Here is a 25,566-nt window from a genome sequence, read left to right on the forward strand (position 1 = left end):
TGGGGGGCCACATGGGAAAGCGTGGTGGGAGGGGACAGCATGACATGTGGGGTCAACATGATGGTAGCTAGAGGGTGTTTGTAGGTCCCCTTTATGAAGCTGAAGTCCCCTCTGCTCCTAGTCTGATGACAGTTTTTGTCACGAACACGTGCTGGGTTTCGTCGAATGCCTCTTTCGCATCTACTGATATGTCCCCGCAATTTTGCACTTCAGCTTGAAAGTGACGGGTTACCTTCACTGACTCTGAATGGTACTGAGATTTCTAAGACGTTTTGGCCACAATGAGGAGAAGACCGGGAGGTGGGAGTGAGGAAGCACGAGCGGACATGGGGAGCTCAGTTCCACATGCCTGGAGGAGGGGCGTCTGGGGGGCTCAGTCGGTGACGTGTCTGCCTTTGGCTCACTCAGGTCATGACCCTGGGCTCCTGGGTGTTGGGGCTCCCTGCTCAGCGGGGAGTCTGCTTCTCCCTCTCCCTCTGCCCTGCTCCTGCTCTTTCTGTGTCAAATAAATAAATAAAATCTTTTTTAAAAAGCCTGGAGGAATTCTAGTGAGAGACGAGGAAGGCAGCAGAGGCCAGGAATGCAGCAGGGAGAACTCTCTGGTTTTTCTGAGCAGGCTACGAGGGGCGGGGGATGGGGACAAGAGGCACAGGGATCCGCACCTGGGCAGGTGGCCCTTCTGGGCAGACAGCGGGTGGCAGGTGCACACTGGTCAGCCTGCCCTGGACCTGGGGACGTGAGGTCCTGTGACTTAGGAGCAGGTACACGGAGGTCGGGGTGGGAGACAGGCTGCAGATGACAAGGTAGACGCTGACTTTGCCGTCCATTCTTTCAAGTTCGGGTCTGATCGAGAGTAAGGACTTCGGGCAGGAGGAAACTCTGAGGTTTCGGGGAAGATTTTGTTGTGAAGCCGCCAAGTCCAGAGCGGGCTTGGACGCTGGGAGGTGTGGCAGAAGGGAAGGACAGGGACTAAACACAGCCTCATGGAGGACATTTGTCCAGCGAGTAGTTCCTCCTCTCGCACCAATATGTTTTACAGGCCACACTTCTCTTCTTCAGAGCCCACGTGAGTCAACAAGAAAACCGCTTCTGCTTTGTCGTCAAATACATCTGAAATCCCAGGGCCGCTTCCTACCACCTGGGAAGCCACCGTCCTACGCTGGCCGCCAAGGCCTCTCTAGGTGCCGTGGACTCACCCGGTCTCCCCGCTTCCTCACAGGACTTCTCTAAGATGGAGGCCAGAGGCTCCCTCCTCTGCTCCCGCAGGCTGGTGACCTTCCATGGCTTAACCCCCTTTGGGCGCGTGCCCCAACACGGAGGCCTGTTTCCTGCCTGAGGGCATCAGAGCGTCTGCCCTCCCTGGTCCCCTGCAGACACCGTCCCCCAGGAGCCTCAGGGCACCGTGTGCCTCCCCGCTGCCCAGCGCTCCCTGCCCCGTTATCCCCAAGGCTTGCTCCGTCTGCTGCTGGCCTGGCCTCAGGACCTTCCCGCGGAAACTTCCTGACCACCTGCGTCCCCAGGCTCGTGTCCGTGACCTGCTGTGTGTCCCCCTCATCCCCCATTCACTCCCGTCGTCTGACTGTTCACGACCTGTCCGCAGCGCCCTGAACAGTGCCTGACACGGACAAACATATTCTCCAGGAAGTCAGTTCGAGGAAGGAGCAAACAAGAAGTCAAGGTCCCGGAGAAGGTGCGGGGGGTGGATGGGGGCACAGGGAAGAACCCCACCGGGGCGTGCACCCGCGGGGAGGAGGGACCCCAGGACGGTGGTCTTCTTCCCCTTGACTTTCTCACCCGAGTTTGGGGTCCCTTAGGACACCCGGTGCAGGGTGGGGGCTACGCAGGCCCCTGCACTGCTCCACCCCTGCAGCACCAGGGCCCCTGATGTGGGGCCCCAGAACCCTAGGTGTCACCGCGGGCGGTCACCAAGCCACCTGCGGGCTGTGCCCCCTGTTGCTGACACCCTGCTGCTGACCCAGTCTCTATGACTCCCTTTCCCTTGAACCCCTTCCTCTGACCCCCCTCCATATGGCTCCGCCCACTACCCCCTTCCTTTAACCCCTTCCGCTGACCCCTCCCTAAGCTTACAGTGTTGTATTTCAATTACGTGTCAATAAAACTGGGAAAAAAATAAATCCTTCCCTTTCTTCATTTGAATACTGATGATGAAATGGTCATGAGGAGATATGGTTTCATAGGGCTCCTATGAGACTGGAGTTCCTGCATCTCCTGACTTTCTCCTAAGGACCAAAACCGAGAGCCGGACTAACCCAGGATTCAGCCACTTCGCTCTGAGCATGCTCCACGCACCCCCCTACCCCCACCGCCCACGGCCACGCCCACAGCCCCCGTACAAGCCAATCCACATCCGGAGCGCGGCTGATTGGCATCCAGCAGGAGAGAACCCAGGTCCCGGCTGGGCGCGGCCGTCGTTGTGGGCGGGCATAGAGGGCCGGAACCCGGAAGCGTCGCCGCGCGCCTCTGGCCCTGGAGCGGCCGGCGGGGAGGTAAAACTGGGGTCTCTGGATCGCCATGGCCACGCCGCGGCAGCACGGTATGCTGGGTGGGGGTCTGGGGGCAAAGCCGGGCGGCGCAGGTGCGGAGCGAGACGCGCCCAGATTCTGCTCTAGGACTCAGCCCCCGGCCCCCGGCCTATCCCCGCCGGGACCCCAGAGCCCCGTCCACTCCCCCCCGGAGCCCGGGACCCTCGGCCCACCCCCCCGCCCCGATCCTAGAGCCCTGTCCACCTACCACCGGGACCCCAGGACCCGGCCTATCCTACCCTGGATCCCAGAGTTCTGTCCACCTCCCACCCAGAGCCCGGGACCCCGGTCCATCTCCCCCTCCCCCGCAAGACTGGGACCCGGCCCATCCCCCCTGGACCCCAGAGCCCTGTCTACTTCCCACCTGGAAGTACAAGCCGCAGGTCCCTTGCAAAGGTTTGTGGGCCCCGCCCCACAAATCCCATATTCCCTCATGGAAAGGTGTTCCCTGCTCCTTCGAGGTCCCACAGGCCTTGTCTTCTCTGTCTAGGGCCCCTGAACCCCGGGGCTGGGATGCAGATCCCAGAGAGACCTGGGTCCCTGGGGTCCTGCCAGCCCACCCAGGTGGTCCCTCCGGGTCCCCAGCGCCAACGCTTGCCTGGGTCTGGGGTACCGGAGGGAGGTGGGCCAGGGTGCAGTGTCGGGAAGGGAGGTGGGCTCTGGGATCCGAGTGGGAGGTGGGCGGGGCTCTGAGGTCTGTGGGGGCATGGGCTGGGAGTCCAGGTGGGGCAGGAGGTGGGCTGCCTGGAGCTCCAGGTGGGAGGTGGACAGGACTCTGGGGTCCAGGGGGGGTTGGGCCGGGGGTCCTGCACTCCGTAAGTTAACTCCACGTGTGTCCTTGTGGTGAGAACTTTAGGACTTTCTCTCTGCGAGACTTTCCAGCAGAGCACAGGGTGTCGTACACTGTGGTCCCAGGAGTCACTGAGGCTGCAGCTGGAGGCTTGTACTTTCGGCCACTTTCCTCCAGTTCTTCCCTCCACCCTCCCTGCTTCTGCTGACCACTAACCTGTTCTCTGTACCTACGCAGGGGTTTTTAGATGCCACGTGGAAGTGTTTGTCTCTGATCGATTTCATTTAGCTTAAGGCCCTGGAGGTCCACCTGTGTGGTTGCAAATGGCAAGCTTTCCTTCTTTCTTAATTGCTTCGTGTGAACACACTGCAGCTCTTCATCCACTCATCCGTCCTGGGTGCACCCCTAGGCTGGCCCGCGTCTTCGCACTTGTAAGTAGTGCTGCAGTGAATGTGGGGGTGCAGACACCTCTTTGAGCTCCAAATCTCCACATTCCAAAGTGCAATCACTGGGTCGTAGAGTAGCTGTATTTGTAACTTTCTGAGGACTTTCCGTACTGCTCTCCAGAGTGGCTGCTGCAGTTTGTGTTCCCAGCCACAGTGTGAGAGGATCCCCTTTCTCGCATCTTGGCCAACAGTTGGGATTTTTTTGCCTTTTTGATGGTTGCCATTCCAAGGGCTGTGAGGTGGTCTCCGGCTGTGGTTTGGATTTGCATTTCCCTGCTGATGAGAGACCATCCCTCTGTGTGTCTGTTGGCCATCTGTGTGTCATCTGTGGAAGAATTCCTGTTAAGATCCTCTGCCCATCTTTTAATTAGCTTGGTATTTTGCTGTTGAGCTGTGTATGTTCTCCATCCATTCTGGGTATGAACCCGTTTCAGATGCATGACTCGCAGGCACCATTTCCTGGTCCCCAGGCTTCCTCCTCGTGCCTGTGGGTTTCTCTCTTGTGCAGAAGCCTTTGGGTTTGATGTGCCTCCCTTGTGGATTTTCACTTTTGTTCCCTGTGCTTTAGGTTTCCTGTCCAAGACCCATATCAAGAAGCTCTTTACCTAGGTTTCCTCTAGGAGCTTATGGTTTCAGGTAAAACTGAAGGGTTTTGATACATTTCTTATGTTACTTGGATTGGTCCAGGCCATGATTATTTATTTTTTCTTTTTTACATTTAAAATGGGTGCGGATTCACCCTTTGAAATGAAAAGTTGAGTGTCCATTATAGTTAACAAGAACTTTTTGAAATAAGGAAAAGAGACTAATTTCCCAATAGGCAGAATGTGGAGAGCAGTAAATAGCGTTCCCATCTCAGCGGCTTCCTTTATAGGAGAACACTGTGGGGGCGCCTCCCTGCTGTTCTGCACGCTGCTGAGTCCTTACTTCTACCTATGAGTTTGAAAAACAGATCATCAGAGGTTAAAATGGCTTCATATCTAACGAGTCAGATGTTAGTCTCCAAAGTGAACATTAAAACATCTGGAGTGCTCAGGCCGTTCTTCCACATGCTGGAGGCCGGAGCAAAGACCTTGGGCTTTCGAGCAGGCCCCGCCCAGGTGGCTCCCCTGGGTCTCCGCAGCCGGCTGCCAGCCCGAGCGCCCTTCCCCGTTGCACCGGGGCTCCTTCCTGGACTGCACAGCGCTCGTTCCCTTCATCCCCTTCTCTCATCCAAGTGTGCGTGGGACCCTCCGAGTCTGACACATCAGCGCTTCCCTCTGCAAGGAAGCAGACTCATCTGCGTGCACCCGGTCAACTTGATGGAACCCTCACAGCTCACCGAATTGAGGCAAATGAAGCCTTGCATTGTTTTCCTCAGTCGGGGACCTTCTTCTCTAAAAACGGCCTCCTTTGGCCATTGGACCGGTGATAGAGTTGTCTGAGTGAGATTTTACGACATTGCGGTGGGGGGGGTGGATTAGTCAGTCTCCAAAGCCTACAACTGAATTAGGACACAAAGTAGTGGGTTTGTGAGTCCTTTTAACAACCTCACGGAAGAGCTTGTCTTTGGGACAATACTTAGGCTTCCAGAAACACCTGTGGGGGCGGTTGTAATTGGAAAGATGCTAAGCACTGACAACTTGTAGAAACCTCCCATTTGTGTGCCGGGCAGAGAAGGCCATGGCTGGTGCAGACTTGCCCCTCCCAGTTCTGCTCTCTCACTGCCCAGCCCCCTTCAGAGACCTGGTGTCACCTGCAGAATTCTCACTTCACCCTTGCTCACACAGCGAATGTTCCGGAGTCTACTGGCTGGGCGTGACCTCGTTCGGGCCCCGGAAACGCAGCAGGGAGTGGAACGTTTTCATTCTAGGCAGGTTCCAGGCTCTTCCTTTGGGCCAGGGTCACGGTTGTGGCCGAGCCACATCCCAGGAAAACGTCCACTCTGGCCCGGACCAAAAAGGGGTGATGGGGTGGGCTGGCCCGTAGTCTGCAGCCGTGACTCGAGGGCGTTCCCTGAAGGCAGAGTGCTTCCGCCAGGTTGTAAATCCTCCCCAAGCCCAGTTCTCCTCCAAGACTGTTGGTAGCGAAACTCTGCGGGATTTATGGGGAGGACGTTTGGGCTTTGCAATGATACGATTTGAGTAAGAAGCAAAATTTTTGTTTTTAATGTGCTGTTTTGTGTGGGGAGGTGTGTGAGGGGTACTAGCAGCTGTCTCCCCGGCCAGATCGCAGGCCTCTGGGGGTCACAGGCCCACCCGAGACCAACAGCTCTCTGTAACAGAGCCGAGGCCCACAAAGGCCTACAGGTCGTGAGTGGGGGGGTTCAGGTGGCTTCCTTTGTACTGGGGGAGACCAGGTGACTCTCTGACACGTAATCACGTGCCGAACTGGGTGGTGACCGGCTGGTTGCGGGGTGCCGGCGCAGGAGGCAGCAGCCGGACGGCTGGGAATGGAGCCGGCCTCCAGGCGGGTTGGGCGGTAGCTGCCGGCGTGGGGGTGGGAGGCTCGGGATGCATCGGGGTGCAGGTGTCTGTCCCTATCTCACATGGTGCTGGCCTCAGTAGCTGCACAGCAAACACTTCACACAGTGACCGGGCGTGGTGCCCCCGCCCCCGCCCCGACCTGAGAGGTCCTTCCTGGCTTTCCAGACAGTGGCCTTGAGAACGGAGCACTGCATTCCAGAGCTGCTCAGCCGTTCTGGGAGAACCTGACCGTGTACTTCTGTGCGGGGCCGGCTCAGCTGTTGGGCCGTGAGCGGTGTGCACGGGAGCTCTTCACACGGTGACGCCGCCTCCCAGCTCGGGGTCACTGGTCCTCCCCGCACCCTCCAGTGCGCCTTGGACGCTGCGTCCTCACCAGCCGCTCCTGTATCCACGAGCTGACTGGCGGGTGGAGAGGATTAAACGTATTGGTTGAAGTCAAGAACGGGGCAGAACGCCTGTGCCCCAGCTCCTCTCTCTCACCCAGCATCCCCCACCCTTTGGGCCAGTCGCTTTTTGTTAACCTGAAGATTTCTCATCCAGGGGAAGTGGTCATCTCAGCCTCTCATGCTACCAGGGTTATGCGAGTGGCCAGGCCTTCCCACCTCCACGCCTTGCACGTTCCCTGGGATGATGAGCCCAGTCCTAACCTGTGGGCACCTGCCCCGCCACATGGGCCTCTCAGGCGCACGCCCGCTGGGGAAAGTGTGTGTAATGCATGCGGTCCAGCTGCTTCTGGACGAGCTTTGCTCCTGCCACGTCTGGTCTTCCCAGGGGACGCCTCTCCTGCAAGCGTGGGGCCAGCCAAGGCTTTGGTGCCACAAGACCCTTATCCTCCAGGGACTCTCACTGGGCGAGAGCTGAACTCTAGGTGGTCTCAGTCCCAGCTGGCCCGGCCTTCTTCCTCTTCCCTGTGTCCTTGCATCTGAGAGAGGGCGGGCCAGCACCAGGTAGGCTCTTGGAGCACAGCTTCATCCTTGTGCCTGTGAGGCTTCCGCAGTAGAAATAGCCTGGCTTTACTGACTTATCTAACTGCCCGGGCAGAGGCTGGAGCAGCACCCCTACCCCAATGTTCCAGCTCCCGTGATGGTGCGCAGCCCTCCTCACACACGGCGGCCCTCCAGCTTGTCACCACCAGGTTCCTGTTCAAATTCTTCTACCAGGCAGGCTTCCTGTGCTCAGCAAGAATTTCCTGAATGAGCCAGGGAACAGACAGACAAACATGGCTCCGTGCAGTCGGTGAATGCCAGTCCCCACTGCCCAGAAGCAGCCGTTTGGGGTAGGACCTGTGAGCTGGTATATGTTTCAGGCACTGGGGCAGGGGGTTGTTTGCCTCCATAAAAGACAAATATGAAAATGGACAGGATCACTGTTGGAAAGGGCAGGTCCAGCTTGTGGTTGGGGTTTCGTGGATGGGTGGACACAACAGGGAGTAAGGCAGCAGCCCTGGGGTACAGAAGTTTTCTGAGAAAACTGGACGTGGGGACTGACCCTGTAGTCTAGAGATGCCTGGTGGGTGGTTACAGACTGCCGTCTTTGGGATTTGACACAAGTCAGGTTGGGGTGTGTGGATAGAGCGGGTTCCATCCCCTCAGACCAGTTGCTGCTGCCCCAAGGGAGGCGGGCCCCCTCTTTCCCCCGTAACCCTTAGTTGTCTGTAGGCTGGGGGCCGCCCTGGCTTCTTTCATGACGCGGTGAGTCAGGCGCAGCTGCAGGAGGGCATGGAGCAGAGGCTCCGGAAAACCAAGGTCAGCATGCTCGTGGGTCCTAGAGAGGAAGGCATGCCAGGCCACCCCCATGCTGGCCCCCACCCCCGGGGGAAGCACTAGGTCAAGAGGCAGGGGAGGACTGAGACCATGACCTTCGATGGGGTTTCCATGGGATGAGCAGGCAGGACAGGGGAGGGGGACTGGCTGCTTTGAACAGTTTCGGTGGCTTCGGGTGATGGGGGTGGCAGCCTGGGAGGATCTAGGCAGAGGAACGCTGCTCCTGGTGTGGACGGTGGGGAGGCCGGGCAGAGGGTGCTGCGCCTGGTGTGGTGAAGGTGGGGAGGCCAGGCTCTGGATGGATTGGTTTGCATATCAAAGGGACTCTCCTGCTTTGCTGTCCCCTGGGAGTGGGCTGGCCCTGGGAGGGGCAGTCTCTCCAGCCAGCAAGAGTGGACCTGGGTTTTCCCCATCAGTACAGTGTAGAAAATGTGTTTTCTCTTCTTATAATTTTCTTTTTTTTTTTATTTATTTATTTGACAGAGAGAGATCACAAGTAGGCAGAGAGGCAGGCAGAGAGAGAGAGAGGGAAGCAGGCTCGCTGCTGAGCAGAGAGCCCGATGCGGGACTCGATCCCAGGACCCTGGAATCATGACCTGAGCCGAAGGCAGAGGCTTAACCCACTGAGCCACCCAGGCGCCCTCTTCTTATAATTTTCTTAGTGACGTTTCTTATGTCTAGTTTCCGTTGTGAGAGTACACTACGTGATACACAGAACAAAGTAAGTGTCGGTGGATTGTTGATGTTACCGGTCAGGCTTCGGCTGACAGGCTGTAGTAAAGTTTGGGAGTCAGAAGTTATACAGGGACTTTCTGCTGCACAGGGGTCCGTGCCCAAACCCTACGCTGCTCAGGGGGCAGCTGCACACTGAAGACCAAGTGCAGGCGGCTTGTGTTAACATTGGCGCATCCAGATGATTCAGGCGGGAGAGGGGTGAAGTGCAAGGCCCAAGGTCACAGCCCAGCTGACAGGGACAGAGGGGCCAGGCCAGCAGCGTGGGAACATGTCATGCAGGGGGAGGCCCCAGCGCGTCTGGCTTAGGGGCTGGAGAGCGGGTCGTGGCACCCAGCCTCAAAGACATCGTAGCAGGAGGCCTGGTCCCTGAGTGGAAGTGGCTTTCAGGATAGTGAGGAGCAGGCCCCTCCCAGTCTGTGTCCTCCCTGAGCCCTCCCAAAGCAAGCGGTTTGCTGAGCCACTCCTGCAGGTGACCCGGCTGCCGGTCTTGCCTTGCGTGCTGTGGGTGGAATTCGGGATCTGGTAGATGAAAAAGCCAACATTCATGAGACTGCACAAAATAAAAGACTGGACTAGACATGCTCAGTTATCCTGTATATCTCCAGGATAGTAAAACAAGTTTCTGCAGGGCCTGGGAGCCTCATTGGACTGTGCTCGGTCCCTTGGTGTGCTTGGTGAAGCCAGGAGATGCGGAGCCACCTGGCCCGTGTCCCTGCTGTGTCCCCTGGTGGGAACAGTTGTGGCTGGGACAGCTCTTCTGACAGCTGAAGCAGTAAGTCAAGTTAGACAATCTGCAAGGAGATATTGAGGACAAACTTTGGAATTTTCTTAAATATGAGAGTTTGGGGAGAAAATGAATATTCAGTGTCCACGCAAGCCTTAGATAGGAGAGCACATCAGACCGGTCAGGGAGTAAGTTCCTTTTGTGGCCCCTTTGAGCGCCATTTCTGGCTTTATTTTGAACAGTGCTTCCCTCTTTTTTTTTAATTTTTTTTTAAGATTTTATTTATTTATTTGACAGACAAGATTGCAAGTAGGCAGAGAGGCAGGTGGAGAGAGAGGAGGAAGCAAGCTTCCTGCCGAGCAGAGAGCCCAATGTGGGGCTCGATCCCAGGACCCTGAGATCATGACCCGAGCTGAAGGCAGAGGCTTTAACCCACTGAGCCACCCAGGCACCCCATTTTTTAAAACTTTTTATTAACATATAATGTATTATTGGCCTCAGGGGTACAGGTGTGTGAATCATCAGGCTTACATACTGAACAGCACTCACTGTATCACATACCTTCCCCAGTGTCCATAACCCAACCACCCTCTCCCTGACGCCTTCCCCCCAGCAACCGTCAGTTTGTTTTGTGAGATTAAGAGTCTCTTATGATTTGTCTCCCTCCTGATCCCATCTTGTTTCATTTTTCCTTCCCTACCCCCACAACCCCCTACCCTGCCTCTCCAATTCCTCATATCAGAGAGATTATATGATAATTTTCTTTCTCTGATTCACTTACTTCACTCAGCATAATACCCTCTAGTTCCATCCACGTCCTTGCAAATGGTAAGGTTTCATTTCTTTTGATGGCTGTATAGTATTCCATTGTATACATATATACCACATCTTCTTTATCCATTCATCTGTTGATGGACATCTAGGTTCTTTCCATAGTTTGGCTATTATGGACATTGCTGCTATAAACATTCGGGTGCACGTGCCCCTTCGGATCACTACATTTGTATCTTTAGGATAAATACCCAGTAGTGTGATTGCTGGTTGTAGGGTAGCTCTATTTTTGACTTTTTGAGGAACCTCCATTCTGTTTTCCAGAGTGGCTGCACCAGCTTGCATTCCCACCAACAATGGAGAGTTCCCCTTTTTCCTCATCCTCGCCAGCATCTGTCATTTCCTGACTTGTTAATTTTAGTCATTCTGACTGGTGCGAGGTGGGATCTCATTGTGGTTTTGACTTGTTTTTCCCTGATGCCAAGTGATGTGGAGCACTTTTTCATGTGTCTGTTGGCCATCTGGATGTCTTCTTTGCAGAAATGTCTGTTCATGTCTTCTCCCCATTTCTTTTTTTTTTTTTTTTTTAAGATTTTATTTATTTGACAGAGAGAGAGATCACAAGTAGGCAGAGAGGCTGGCAGAGAGAGAGGAGGAAGCAGGCTCCCTGCGGAGCAGAGAGCCTGATGTGGAGCTTGATCCCAGGACCCCGAGATCATAACCTGAGCCGAAGGCAGCGGCCCAATCCACTGAGCCACCCAGGCGCCCCTTCTCCCCATTTCTTGATTGGATTCTTTGTTCTTTGGGTGTTGAGTTTGATAAGTTCTTTATAGATTTTGGATACTAGCCCTTTATCTGATATGTCGATTGCAAATATTGTCTCCCATTCTGTCAGTTGTCTTTTGGTTTTGTTGACTGTTTCTTTTGCTGTGTAAAAGCTTTTGATCTTGATGAAGTCCCAGTAGTTCATTTTTGCCCTTGCTTCCCTTGCCTTTGGCAATGTTCCTAGGAAGAAGTTGCTGTGGCTTAGGTCAAAGAGGTTGCTTCCTGTGTTCTCCTCAAGAATTTGGGTAGATTCCTGTCTCACATTGAGGTCTTTCATCCATTTTGAGTCTATTTTTGTGTGTGGTGTAAGGAAATGGTCCAGTTTCATTCTGCTGCATGTGGCTGTCCAATTTTCCCAACACCATTTGTTGAAGAGAACATCTTTTTACCATTTTACATTCTTTCCTTCTTTGTTGAAAATTAGTGGACCATAGAGTTGAGGGTCTATTTCTGGTCTCTCTATTCTGTTCCATTGATCTGTGTGTCTGTTTTCGTGCCAGTACCATACTATCTTGATGATAACAGGTTTGTCATAGAGCTGGAAGTCTGGAATTGTGATGCCACCAACTTTGGCTTTCTTTTTCAACACTCCTCTGGCTATTCAGGGTCTTTTGTGGTTCCGTATACATTTTAGTATTATTTGTTCCATATCTTTGAAAAAATTGATGGTATTTTGATAGGGATTGCATTAAACATGTAGATTGCTTTTGGTAGCATACACATTTTCACAATATTTGTTCTTCCAGTCCATGAGCATGAAACATTTCTCCATTTCTTTGTGTCTTCCTCAATTTCTTTCATGAGTACTTTATAGTTTTCTGAGTACAGATTCTTTGCCTCTTTGGTTAGGTTTATTCCTAGGTATCTTATGGTTTTGGGTGCCATTGTAAATGGATCGACTCCTTAATTTCTCTTTCTTCTGTCTTGTTGTTGGGTGTACAAAAATGCAACTGATTTCTGTGCATTGATTTTATATCCTGACACTTTACTGAATTCCTGTATGAGTTCTAGCAGTTTTGGAGTAGAGTCTTTTGGGTTTTCCACATAAAGTATCATATCATCTGCAAAGAGTGACAGTTTGAGTTCTTCTTTGCCAATTTGGATGCCTTTAATTTCTTTTTGTTGCCTGATTGCTGAGGCTAGGACTTCTAGTACTATGTTGAATAGCAGTGGTGAAAGTGGATATCCCTGCCGTGTTCCTGACCTTAGGGGAAAAAATGTCCATTTTTCCCCATTGAAAATGATATTTGCGGTGGGTTTTCATAGACGGCTTTGATGATATTGAGGTATGTGCCCTCTATCCCTACACTGTGAAGAGTTTTGATCAAGAAAGGATGCTGTGATTTTCTTTCTCCAGGAATACTAAAGCTTCAGAATATTATATTACCAAAAACCATTAAAATATTTTAAATTATATCTGGGCACCAAAGTATGAGGACTAATTGAGACTAAAGTTTCTAAAATGTCAAACCTGAAAGTGAAATAATAATAATAATAATAATAAAATAAAAGTAAAAAGTGAAAAAAAAAAAGGATGCTGTGCTTTGTCAGCATCTATTGACAGTATCATATGGTTCTTGTTCTTTCTTTTATTAATGTATTTTATCGCATTGATTGATTTGTGGTTGTTAAACCAACCTTGCAGCCCAGGAATAAACCCCACTTGGTCATGGAGAATAATCCTTTTAATGTACTGTTGAATCCTATTGGCTAGTATTTTGGTGAGAATTTTTGCATCCATGTTCATCAACAATATTGTTCTGTAATTCTTCTTTTGGATGGGATCTTTGTCTGGTTTTGGGATCAAGGTAATGCTGGCCTCATAAAATGAGTTTGGAAGTTTTCCTTCCATTTCTATTTTTTTGGAACAGTTTCAGGAGAATAGGAATTAGTTCTTCTTTAAATGTTTGGTAGAATTCCCCTGGGAAGCTGTCTGGCCTGAGCTCTTGTTTGTTGGCAGGTTTTTGATGACTGCTTCAATCTCCTTACTGGTTATGGGTCTGTTCAGGTTTTCTATTTCTTCCTGGTTCAGTTTTGGTGTTTATATGTCTCTAGGAATGCATCCATTTCTTCCAGATTGTCTAATTTGCTGGTGTATACTTGCTCATAATATGTTCTTGTAATTGTTTGTATTTCTTTGGTGGTGGTTGTGATCTCTCCTCTTTCATTTATGATTTTATTAATTTGTGTCCTTTCTCTTTTCTTTTGGATAAGTCTGGCCAGGGGTTTATCAATCTTATTGATTCTTTCAAAGAACCAGCTCCTACTTTCATTGATCTGTTCTACTGTTCTTTTTGTTTCTATTTCATTGATTTCTGCTCTGATCGTTATGAGTTCTCTTTTCCTACTGGGTTTAGTCTTTCTTTGCTGTTCTTTCTCTAGCTCCTTTAGGTGTAGGGTTAGGTTGTGTACTTGAGACCTTTCTTGCTTATTGAGAAAGGCTTGTATCCCTATATACTTTGCTCTCAGGACTGCCTTTGCTGTGTCCCACAGATTTTTGAACAGTTGTGTTTTCATTTTCATTTGTTTCCATGAATTTTTCAATTCTTCTTTAATTTCCTGGTTGACCCATTCATTCTTTAGTAGAATGCTCTTTAGCCTCCATGTATTTGAGTTCTTTCCAACTTTTCTCCTGTGATTCAGTTCTAGCTTCAGAGCATTGTGGTCTGAAAATATGTAGGGAATGATCCCAATCTTTTGATACCAGTTGAGATGTGACTTGTAACCCAGGATGTGATCTGTTTTGGAGAATGTTCCATGTGCACTAGAAAAGAATGTGTATTCTGTTGCTTTGGGATGGAATGTTCTGAATTTATCTGTAATGTCCATCTGGTCCGGTGTGTCATTTAAGGCTTTTATTTCATTGTTGATCTTTTCTTGGATCATCTGTCCATTTCAGTGAGGAGGGTGTTAAATCCCCTACTATTATTGTATTATTGTCCATATGTTTCTCTGATTGATTTTGTTTTTAATTGGTTTATGTAATTGGCTGCTCCCATGTTAGGGGCATAGATATTCAAAATTGTTAGATCTTCTTGTTGGACAAACCCTTTGAGTATGATAGAGTGTCCTTCCTCATCTCTTATTATAGTCTTTGGCTTAAAATCTACTTTATCTGATATAAGGATTGCCACCCCAGCTTTCTTTTGATGTCCATTAGAATGGTAAATTGTTTTCCACCCCCTCACTTTAAATCTGGAGGTGTGTTTGGGTCTAAAATGAGTTTCTTGTAGATACATATAAATGGGTCTTGTTTTTTTATCCATTCTGATACCCTGTGTCTTTTGATTGGCTCATTTAGCCCATTTACATTCAGGGTAACCATTGAAAGATAAGAATTTAGTGCCATTGTATTGCCTGTAGGGTGACTGTTACTGTATATTGTCTCTGTTCCTTTCTGCCCTATTACTTTTAGGCTCTCTATTTGCTTAGGGGACCCCTTTCAATATCTCCTGTAGAGCTGGTTTGCTGTTTGCCAATTCTTTCAATTTTTTTTGCCCTGGAAACCTTTTATCTCTCCTTCTGTTTTCTATGACAGTCTAGCTGGACATAGTATTCTTGGCTGCATATTTTTCTAGTTTAGTGCTCTCACTATATCATGCCAATCCTTTCTGGCCTGCCAGGTCTCTGTGGATAGATCTGCTGCCAATCTAATATTTCTACCATTGTATGTTACAGACTTCATGTCCCGAGCTGCTTTCATGATTTTCTCTTTGTCACTAAGACTTGTAAATTTTACTATTAGATGATGGGGTGTGGACCTATTTTTATTGATTTGGAGGGGGTTCTCTGTGCCTCCTGGATTTTGATGCTTGTTCCCTTTGTCATATTAGGGGAATTTTCTACTATAATTCACTCCAATATACCTTCTGCCCCTTCTCTCTTCTTCTTCTGGAATCCCAATTATTCTAATATTGTTTCATCTTATGGTATCACTTATCTCTTGAACGTTCCCTTCATGGTCCACTAGTTGTTTGTCTCTCTTTTGCGCAACTTCTTTATTCTGTGACATTTGGTCTTCTGTATCACTAATTCTGTCTTCTGCCTCATTTATCCTAGCAGTAAGAGCCTTCATTTTTGGTTGCACCTCATTAATAGCTTTTTTTATTTCAACTTTGTTAGATTTTAGTTCTTTTATTTCTCCAGAAAAATGTTATTTCTCGAAAAAAGGAATCTCTGATATTTTCCATGCCTTTTCCAAGCCCAGCTAACACCTGTATAATGCGTCATTCTGAACTCTAGTTCTGACATATTACCAATGTCCATATTGATTAGGTTCCTAGCCGTCAGTATTGCCTCTTGTTCTTTTTTTGTTGTTGTGAGTTTCTCTGCCTTGTCATTTTATCCAGATAAGAATATATGAGCGAGAGAATAAAATACTAAAAGGGTGGCAAAGACCCCAGAAAAATGTATGGTAACCAAATCAGAAGAGACCTAAAACTGGGGGGGGAGAAGAAAGGTGGAAAAAAATAAAAAATATATGTGTTAGACTGGTGAGTACACCAGAATACACCCACTTGATTTTGGGTGTATTCTGATCTCTTAGAAGAAACTACCTACCAAAATTTTAAAGAAAGAAAACGTACACATATATGCGAAAATAAGAGTAAACATGATGAAGGGATGAAATATGACTGTAAAGATGAAAATTTAAAAATATTCTAAAGAAGGAATTGATAAGATAAGTTGGTTGGAAAAAGAAAAAAAAAGGAGAGAATATGATCAGGTTGGAGGTTAGAACAAAGCCATGTACTAGATTTAGGATATATTTTTATTAGAGGAAAGTGTATCCCAAAATATTAAAGAAAAAAACCCCTATATGTATACTAAAAATAAGTTTAAATACAGTGAAGGGATAAAATGAGTATGACAATGAAAATTTAAAAAGATTTTTAAAAAGGTATTGTTAAGTTGAAATAATTAAAAATGTTAAAAGAAGAAAGAAAAAAATAAAAAAATAGAATAAAAAATAAAATTTAAAAAATTTAACTTCAAAAGGCTAAAGGATCATGGAAAAAAGCTGTGAATTCTCTGTGTTGCTTTCCCTTGGCTCTGGAGTTCCACAGATCTTTTTGATTGGTGAAGTTGGTCTTGGCTGGATGTTCTTGCTGATCTTCTGAGGGAGGGGCCTGTTGCTGTGATTCTTTTTTTTTTTTTTCTTAAGATTTTATTTATTTATTTGATAGAGAGATTACAAGTAGGCAGAGAGGCAGGCAGAGACAGAGGAAAGCAGGTTCCCTGCTGAGCAGAGAGCCCGATGCGTGGCTTGATCCCAGGACCCTGAGATCGTGACCTGGGCTGAAGTCAGAGGCTTAACCCACTGAGCCACCCAGGAGCCCCGCTGTGATTCTTAAATGTCTTTGCTGGAGGTGGAATTGTGCCACCCTTGCCAGGGGCCGGCCTTTGTAATCTGCTCGGTTCGCTCTCAGGAGCTTTTGTTCCCTGAGCGCTTTCCGTAGAGTCCGGAGGCCGGGAACAAAGATGGCGGCCGCCTGGTCTCAGGCCGGAGGAGCTGAGAGCTCAGGACCCCACTCCTCAATGCGCCCTCGGAGAAAAGCCATCAGTCCCACCCGTCTCCCTGGTCTCCTGCCGCGCCGAGCTCACCGGCCTGTGACCGAGCATCTCTGTCTCTGGCGCGCAGCCCCATTTGGAGTCTCCAAACCTAGCAGATTCCTGCTGCGCTGCTCCTCCCGGGGGTCTCCCCAGATCTTGTGGGGTCCCGTCTCAAAGAGCAGTGGCCTGACTGTGCCACGGATCACAGTTTAAGGTAACCCTGAGCAGAGAGCTCACTCCTTGGCTTTGTCTCTGCCGCCAGCTCCCCGCTCCAATACCTGTGAGCTCTGCAGCACTTAGACACCCCCGATCCTTCTGTGACCCCAGGGGACCTGAGACCACACTGTCCTCTTGAGGACTCCTCCCCTGCTTAGCCTCTGGAGCGACGTCCCTCCGTGGAGCCGACTTCTAAAATTCTAATTTTGTGCTCGCTGCTCCCCTGCTTGCCGGGAGCTGTCCCCTCCCACTGCGGTCTGTCTTCCCGTCACTTCCGATTCACTTCTCCGCTCGTCCTACCTTCCAGAAAGTGGTCGATTTTGTGTTCCTAGAATCACTGCTCTTCTTCTCTTCCATCTCCTGTTGAGGTCGTAGGTGTTCGGAATGCTTTGATACCCATCTAGCTGATCTCCTGGGACCTGATGTATTTCAGTCTGCTACTCCCCTGCCATCTTGCTTCCTCGAGCACTGCTTCCCTCTTAAGTAAAAGTTCAGAAAGCTTGCCAGCTCTTGCTTAAATCTTAGCTAATTATTCTTTCATTTATGATTCTATTATGAAGCTCATTAAGAAACTGTCATTCATTAAATTAGCATATTATCCTGAACTTTCCTTTCTTATGAAGTGATAGAGTGCTATTACCAATTTATTCCTAGATTGTAGACAATGGTTAAATACCTTGCCTCATTATTGAGATAAAATGCAAAAAATAAAATATTGACTGTTGTTGAGAAAGCTATGTGTCGGCTGGTAGGTGCTCAGCAGATGTTCAAACGTAGTCTATCCTGAAAAGAGAGAACTCAAAATATCCGATTGCAAGAGCACAGAAACCCTGGTAAGTTTTAACTTAAAGTGTTGAAACCTGCTACATCCTCATCAGGATGGCAGTGGGGGTGACGTGGCCCAGGATTTGCTGAGGTAGAGGACATCTCTGTTCTCGCTGAGCAGTGAGTGGTACATGCGTGTCTGTCACTGGCGTGCCCTGGAAGGTTTTCCCCTTGCTATGGCATCGGTGAAGTATGGGCGCCATCACTCAGCGGCTAAGCTTCTACTAATATCGTTTTCCAGTCTTGGTTTTTGGTTTTGTTTTGTTTTTTTAAGATTTTATTTATTTATTTATTTAACCGAGAGAGACACAGTGAGGGAAGGAACACAAGCAGAGGGAGTAGGAGAGGGAAAAGCAGGCTTCCCGCTGAGCAGAGAGCCCGATTCAGGGCTCGATCCCAGAACCCTGTGGTCATGACCTGAGCTGAAGGCAGACGCTTAATGACTGAGCCACCCAGGCACCCCCAGTCCTGTTTTTGATAGCAATTTTCAATTAAATAAGGTTTCAAAAAGCCCAGCACTCTCAATTCTAGATAATCACTTTTCCACTTGTATGTCTGTTCACTGGAAACTCTGTAAAGGTATGTCATAAACCTATTTCTGTGTTTTCCTCTCAACATTTTTATTATTTTTTAAGATTTTATTTATTTATTTGACAGAGAGAGAGAGAGCACAAGTAGGCAGAGAGGCAGGTGGGGCAGGGCGGGGGGAGCAGGCCCCCTGCTGACCAGAGAGCCTGACATGGGGCTTAATCCCAGGACCTCGCGATCATGACCCGAGCTAAAGGCTCAACCCGCTGAGCCACCCAGGCGTCCTCTCTCAACATTTTTAAGGTTATGTGTCACTATTTTGGGGTCCCTTCTATTTTTGTGTCATTTCAGGGTGTGTGGGGTCCCATTGGTCTTACTCCTTCCCAGTGACATCCACCCTTTCAAAGAGAGCTTTGGAACTGATTTCCTTCCTCAAGCCCCCAGATTAGCTCTACACACGTTCTATTTGTCCTCTCCAAGTCCTGCTTTTCCAAAGACAGTGGTTTCTCGGGATAACGACAGAGGTTTTGATATAGTTGCCTAGAGAATCACAAATGAGTGAACATTTCTACTCTCACCCGTTACAAACTCTCCAAATGTGCAGTGTGTATTTATAGAAATAGGTGTATAGCTTTGCCCCCATTTTAAGTGAAGTATACTGTGTATACAAATATTGAGGCGAATGCATATTACTTTGTGATCAGACTGAACTTTTTTTTAAGAGAAAACCATTCCTGATGTCGATGGGATGCTTTTTCTATACCACATATTTTTACTCATCTTTTATTTTTTCCAGAGTGGGATATTACACAAGAGAAAGTTCCTATTTCCATTTCTTTTTTCAGAAGAGCCTTTTCGGATGGAACACGAAGGCAGTGTGCCCCAGTCAGGAGACAGCCCAGCCGGCCCACACGGGAGCCCACTCCCCTGCTTCCGTCCAGACGTGTGCTGCTCACCGGCACCGTCCCTGGCCTCTGATGCACAGCACATGAGAGGGCCATCCTCGCACCTTTAATGCCTTCATTAAAAGTGGAACATACTCTCCCTTTTCTATACTCAACTGTTAGATCTTAAAACCAGTAATAGCATTGAAAAGGAATTCATGTTCGCTGTGCCCATTTCATGGTGGGAAATGCTGGGACTCAGCTCGCCTTAACCCAGTGTCCTACCCAGCAGGGGCAGAATGGAACATTTGTCTCTGCCACATAAGAAATCACCCATAACTGTCGTTTCTCACCGAAACTCTGGAAACTTCCCTCCCATATATCGCTAAATACCACCACACATTTCTTGTAAACGTCATGCAAACAGGCTGCTTGTCCCCACCGTTCCAGCTGGGTGATGCTCCCAGGCACATGCCTGGAACCTGCTCTGCAGAAGGCAGTGGGAACGTTGTCCCTCAGCAGATGGTGTTAGAAACACACTTTGTACCGGGTCCCCTGGTACCAATGATTTTGTAGAGCATTCAACTCCATACAAGTGCATGAGGAATCTTTTGTTGCTAGGACCTGTGGTCCTAAATGCTGATGTCATTAGCATAGACCGGTTTCCTTCACACCAAGGAACCCCCTGCTGCATTCCAGTGGGTTCTCTGAGGAATCATCACTGTGGAGGGAGCCCTTTGGAATTCCGAAACCAAATTCTGTTCTTACCACTAGAACAGGTCAATGGGAGTTATTCCTAGTAGGGACGCCTGCCACCCAGTAGTGGGGTGAAACTCGGAGGCTGAGTGTCCCCACACCCCCAGCTGTGGTGGGACTGCACCGCCCACCAAGAATCCAGAGTCCCCAAGTGCTGGCTCCCAGCGTCTGGTTTCTGCCATTCGGCTGCCTGTCACCCTAGAGCGACTCTCTCCTGTTCTGTTGAGTTGTTTCTAAATTTACAAATTCATTCTAGTAACCTTTCCCCTCACCTCTTCCAGGTTGCTGTTTTGAGATTCATGCCTGTCCCTTTCCATACTTCCATCAGGACAGAAATATTTATTCATTCTGACAGCTTTTTTTCCCAGTTAGAGCAGAATGCCAGCTAGACTAAACACGAGCGTGTGCAAGCCAGGCATGTGTTACTGACTGCAGCCGTGAGCCCGTGCAGGTGCGCTGGAGCTAGTGGCCGGTGCTGCCTGTCTCCCGGTGGCACACCTGGCCCTGGGGCCTGCCGTGTGAACTGCACGTGGACTGGCCCTGTCAGGGGACACGTCGTACCCAGTGCTTGAACCCTAAATTCAAAACTGGCTCATAGTCGGTACTTTACAGAGAAACTCAGAAAGACAAGAATGTTGGAGGGAAGAAAGACCACTTAGAAACCTACAAGTAAACCCCTGAGTTCATACCACACCCAGGCCTGCGGCCCCCTCTTCCCAGCCTGGTTCCTGTCCCCTGGGTCCGCACCTGTGGGCATGCCAGGCTGCCAAGCCTGTGGGGAGGGGGTCCTCTGGGCCAAGCTGGGGGTCCCCTGTTGGGAAGTGCAGGGGCCCTTGAAGGATCATGCTGGGGCTGTCCTCTGATGGACGGTCCCGGGGGTCCTCTGATGGATGGTCCCGGGGGTCCTCTGATGGATGGTCCCGGGGGTCCTCTGATGCACGGTCCTGGGGAGTCCTCTGATGGACGGTCCTGGGGAGTCCTCTGATGGACGGTCCTGGGGAGTCCTCTGATGCACGGTCCTGGGGAGTCCTCTGATGGACGGTCCTGGGGGTCCTCTGATGAACGGTCCTGGGGGTCCTCTGATGGACGGTCCTGGGGTGACAGTTCTGGGGAGTCCTCTGATAGACGGTCCTGGAGTGACTGCTGGGGGTCCTTTGGGGGACAGTGCTAGGCTGTCTTCACACACGTTTCCATTTCTCTCTGGTTGGAATGTCAAGCTGTGTCTTTGTTTCATACAAAATCCGCCTGTGACTTAAATTGCCGTAATTCTTCCTTCTCTTCTCTTTGTTAACCGGCTGTAGTGTTTGTGGGAAAAGTGCTGAAGAGGCTTTTCCCTCGTGTTCCCTGCGGCCAAGAAAAGAGCGCACCTGTGACTCCAGCATCTGACCAACCAGCCGGGAGGGTGGCAGCTGAGGAGGTCCCCAGTTTGACAGGTGAGGGGCTTGCGGGGGTGGGGGTGGGGGTGTCACTGTCGCTTTCCTGGCGACAGCCTGCCCCGGAGCAGGAAGCTCTGGCCTGGCTGCTGGGGGTGCTGAACCCCAGGATGCCTGTCCCCACACACTCCAGTCCGCTGTGCTCAGGGAAAGGAGCCAGAGCCAGTCCTCCGTCAAAGACCAGCTCAGGACTCTGCTAGGTGCTTGCGTTTACTCACAAACCCTTCTCTGGTCCCAGAGACGTTGTCTGCCCGCTGCCACTGTCACTCTGTCCCGGCGCTGCCTGGCTTGTGCCCACGCTGCACGGGCTCCTGACAGCTCTCCTGCTTTTGTCCCTCATCCACTGGTCTTCGGCACGGGTCTATCTGAGCTCCTCAAGCAGGACGATGGTCTGCAGCAGAGCCTTGTGAACTGGTGCCCCAGTAGCACAGGGTCTCCCGCTGGGAGGGAAATGCAGCGAGACACCAGGCGAGGTCGGACACACACAGACCATGCTGTGAGCCCTCATCCTTGCTTCTGATTTCCTCTGGCGTAAGCCTGCACTGGCCTTTGTTCCCACGTGACTCTCTTCCTGGCTGCAAGCCCCGTGGAGTGACCATGATGGAAAGGATAAGTTAGTTCCTTGGACACACATATGTGACCACCCACCCTTGGCTTGACCTCAGCAGCCGGCCGGGAGTCCCGCCACTGTGCTCGCTGCCCCCGAGGCCGGCTCCGCGTGGGCAAGCCCACAAAACCTGCTGGCCGTCAGCTAGTGCCGCGGGGGCCGTGCTGGTGCAGTTGGGTCCAGGCGGTCAGGAGGAGATGCATTCCCTGATCTTTCGCGGGTGGGGTTGCTACAGGTGTGCTGTTCCTCCAGGACAGACCACATGCACTGCGCTCCCTTTCCGTGTCCTTGCCCTGTGCCGAGATGGTGCCCCCTCCCAGCTCCGCGGGGACTCCTGGCTGTGAGGGCGCAGCCACTGCCTTTGTGCAGGGCCCAGCGCACGGGGACGTCCCCAGCACCTGCACCAACCCTAAGGAATGCTGTGTGTCCCTTTTCTAGTGACCTATACCTGTGAGCACTGAACCGTGTCCCCAGGTCCCTCATCAAGGCCCCAACCCCTGTGCCACAGGATGTGCCCATCTTTGGAGACTGGGCCTTTGGTCGCGAGGGCTGGTCCTCACGTGGTACCACTGCCCGGGGCCAGTCACAAGAGGCAGTCGGGACACAGACCCGCACTGGGGGCTGAGCACAGGAGCACCTGGGGAGAGACAACATGTACACGCTGAGGAGAGAGGCCCAGGAGGAGCCTGCCTGCTGCCAAGGGACCCCAGACTCCTGCCTCCTGGCCCTGAGTGACACAGGTCTCTGCTGCGGGCTCCAGCTGGAAACACGGCTGTTCTGGAGTCCACACGACCCGGTTCAGGAGGCGGAGTGCTGCGGGGAAGGCATGCTGCCCCTGCTTTTCTCCGAATTTTACCGAATCGACATTCATAATCTTGGCCAAAGTGTTGGTTTTAGGGTTTGGTTGCATCTTCTTCCGTCTTGTAATGGACAGTTGTACCAGTGATTAGTCACCAGGGATAAGGCTGGCGGACATCAGATGAGGGCGTCTGTGACCACGTGCATGAGCTCACACCTGTCAGAAGCGCATGGCATCCCTGGGAGGACGGGTTGCTGCGGGCCGGCCTTCGGCCACACTGCCCTCGCGGGCCTGGAGCGCTGCTCTTCACATAGATGTCACGGGGTCAAAGCCAGCGCCGTGACACTTGCCTCCCATCCTGAGCACAGCGAAGAGTTGGCTCTGTGAGTCGTGGCGGCTCCCGTCTGTGCGCCGCGTGGGGAGGCTCTAGCTTCAGGGGCTGGGTCCGTCCCATTCCCACACTTCTTACACCGCGCTCACACTCGCAGGTAGCTCCGGAGCCTCTGGGCAACGTCTCTGCACCAGACTTAGTGCTCGGTCCCTTCATGTCAGTAGGTCCCTGTTAATCCGCTGTTAGACCTGGAGACGTTAATTCAACGTGAAAATACCATTGTGAAGTTCAGTTCGGAGCGTGTTCACGACGCGGAAACCACTGGTTCTCACGGCCCCACAGCTGTTCCTTCGAGGAGGCACACGCGGCCATGCAGGGGTCTCCTGGGGTCTCTGAGCGCCAGCCGTGCCGTCCACGGCCTGGGCCGTGGTTGGACAGTAGAGGCATAGAGTCCCCGTGGAGCGCAGAGCCACGGCCGAGGCCGCGACGCTGAGGTCACGACTTGAGCTGAAATCAAGAGTCCCACACTTAACCAATGGAGCCATCCAGGCACCCTAATTTATTTATTTATTTTTTTAGATTAAATTCACTTAACCTCAAGCTTACTCTTTTAACCATTTGAGAGCATTCAGCGCAGTGATTTTTCGTATATTCACAAAATCGTGCAAACACCCCACTTACTCCAGACATGGTTATCGCTCCAGAAGCAGACCCCGTGCCCATTCACTGTCCCTGTTTGCCGTCCTGCGGGTTTCTCTTCTGCACATCCACACACATGGAATCCTTCACTCCGTGGCCTGTTGTGACCAGCTCCCTCACTCAGTGCTGTGTGTTTGGGTCTGTCCACGCTGTAGCGCATCTACACTCAGTGCTCTTGGCCACTGAATACTGCCCCATGAATGCCTAGGGCCTGTTGTGTCTTCATCACTCGAAGGAGGGACATCTGGGTGGTTTCTCGGCTGTTATCGGTGATGCTGCCAGGAATATCGATGAGCATCTGTGGATGCAGACATGTGTTTTCACTTGTCCTGGGCGTGCACCTGGGTATGTGCTGGTCCCATGGTAGCTCTAAGGACAGCCACAGTGTGGTCCCTGGCGGCCGCCCCACAGGACACCCCCAGCAGAGGCACGAGGGCTCCAATTTCCCATACCACACGCTTCTCGCATCTGCTATTTTCTGTTTTCTTGAAGGCGACGGCCCTAGCGGATGCGAGGTTGCATCTCAGTGTAGTTCTGATTTTCATTTTCTCGATGACCGAGCACGAGAGCATCTTCTCATGCATGTGTCAGCCGTCTGTGTGTGCAGAGACATGTCCGTGAGAGTCCTTGTACGGGGACTGTTTGTGTTTTGTTGCTGAGCTGTGAGAGTGGCTGTGCTCTGGATGCTAGACCCTGGGTAGATGTGCAGCCTGCAGAAACTTCCTTCCACATCGTGGGCTGTGTCTGCACTTCCTTGATGTGTCCTTGGAAGCACAGAAGGTTTCAAGTTCGATCGGGCTTCATGTATCTATTGTTTTTTCTGTTGCCTGTGGCTTTAGTGTTATATCTAAGAAACCATCATCAAATCTAAGGTCCCAAATTTTACATCTCAGTTTTCTGGGAGTTTCATGACTTTACCTCTGACATTGATGTCACCAATGGCCTCTGCGTTACCAGGTGTGTGTGGTGTGAGGCAGGGATTGGGATCCAGCCCTTCTGCAGCGTATCCTTGTCCCCACACACCCGCGGAACAGGTTGCGTTTCCCACTAAATGGCCCGGGCACCTTGTCAGGAACCAGCTGGCTGCAGATGTTTGGGTTTATTTCCGGGCTTTCAGTTCTAGTCCATTGGTGTGTAGACTGTCCTGTGCCGGGACCACACTGTTTTAATTACAGCTTGGTAGTAAGTTTGGAGATCAGGAAGTAAGACTCTTCCCGCTCTGCTCTTTTTCAAGCCTGTTTGAGCTACCGGGTCCCTTGCAATTCCACATGAATCCTAGCATCAGCTTCTGCACTTCTAGGGGGGAAAGGTGATGGGATTTTGATGTAAATTGCACTGAATGTGCAGAACACGTGGGGGGGGGTTGCCATCTTAACAGTATTCACTTGTCCAGTTCATGAGTTTAGAACGACCTTCTGTTTAAGTCATCTTTGATTTCTTTCAACAGTATTTTGCAGCTTTTATTATAAATTTTACGCTTAAAAAAGGTTTATTTCCAAGTATTATATTCTTTTTGATACTGTTGTAAGTGGAATTACTTTCTTCTCTTGGTTTCTTTTTGGAATGCTCATCGCTGGTGTATGGAAGTAATGTGAATCCTCTGACATCAGAATAGGCAGGTGTTTCCTAAATACGGAAATTCAGGTTTCCGTGTCTTGTTCTTGTCTTCTACAACTTTGCCAAATTTATTACCTCTAACAATTTTGTGTGCGTGTGTGCACGTGTGTGTCTTTAGCGTTTTCTTCATTAAAAATCATGTCCTCTGTGGGGAGAGATGTTGTACTTCTTCCCGTCCAGTCGGGATGTCTTTTCTTTCTTTCTCTTGTACTTCCAGGAACATCAGCGAACCCTTGAGGGAAAGTGGCAGGGGTGG

At 50.6% G+C, this 25,566-nt stretch overlaps 1 protein-coding gene across 5 annotated transcripts in view; it reads left to right on the top strand.

The window, feature by feature from the left end:
- Window positions 1–2,450: 2,450 nt before the first annotated feature.
- Window positions 2,451–25,566, top strand: part of ERICH1 (glutamate rich 1) — a 48,838-nt gene continuing 25,722 nt past the window's right edge. For 4 of the 5 annotated variants that reach the window (XM_045993921.1, XM_045993932.1, XM_045993941.1 and 1 more), the window contains exons 1-2: window positions 2,502–2,554; window positions 21,126–21,257. In XM_045993921.1, coding sequence (XP_045849877.1) covers window positions 2,533–2,554; window positions 21,126–21,257 — 154 coding nt within the window. In that variant the 5' untranslated portion in view covers window positions 2,502–2,532. Of the gene's footprint in view, window positions 2,555–21,125; window positions 21,258–25,566 lie in introns of all 5 variants that reach the window. The other variant, XM_045993911.1, reaches the window with a different exon arrangement.

Source organism: Meles meles, chromosome 2, assembly GCF_922984935.1.
Source record: "Meles meles chromosome 2, mMelMel3.1 paternal haplotype, whole genome shotgun sequence".
Taxonomy (NCBI): Eukaryota; Metazoa; Chordata; class Mammalia; order Carnivora; family Mustelidae; genus Meles; species Meles meles.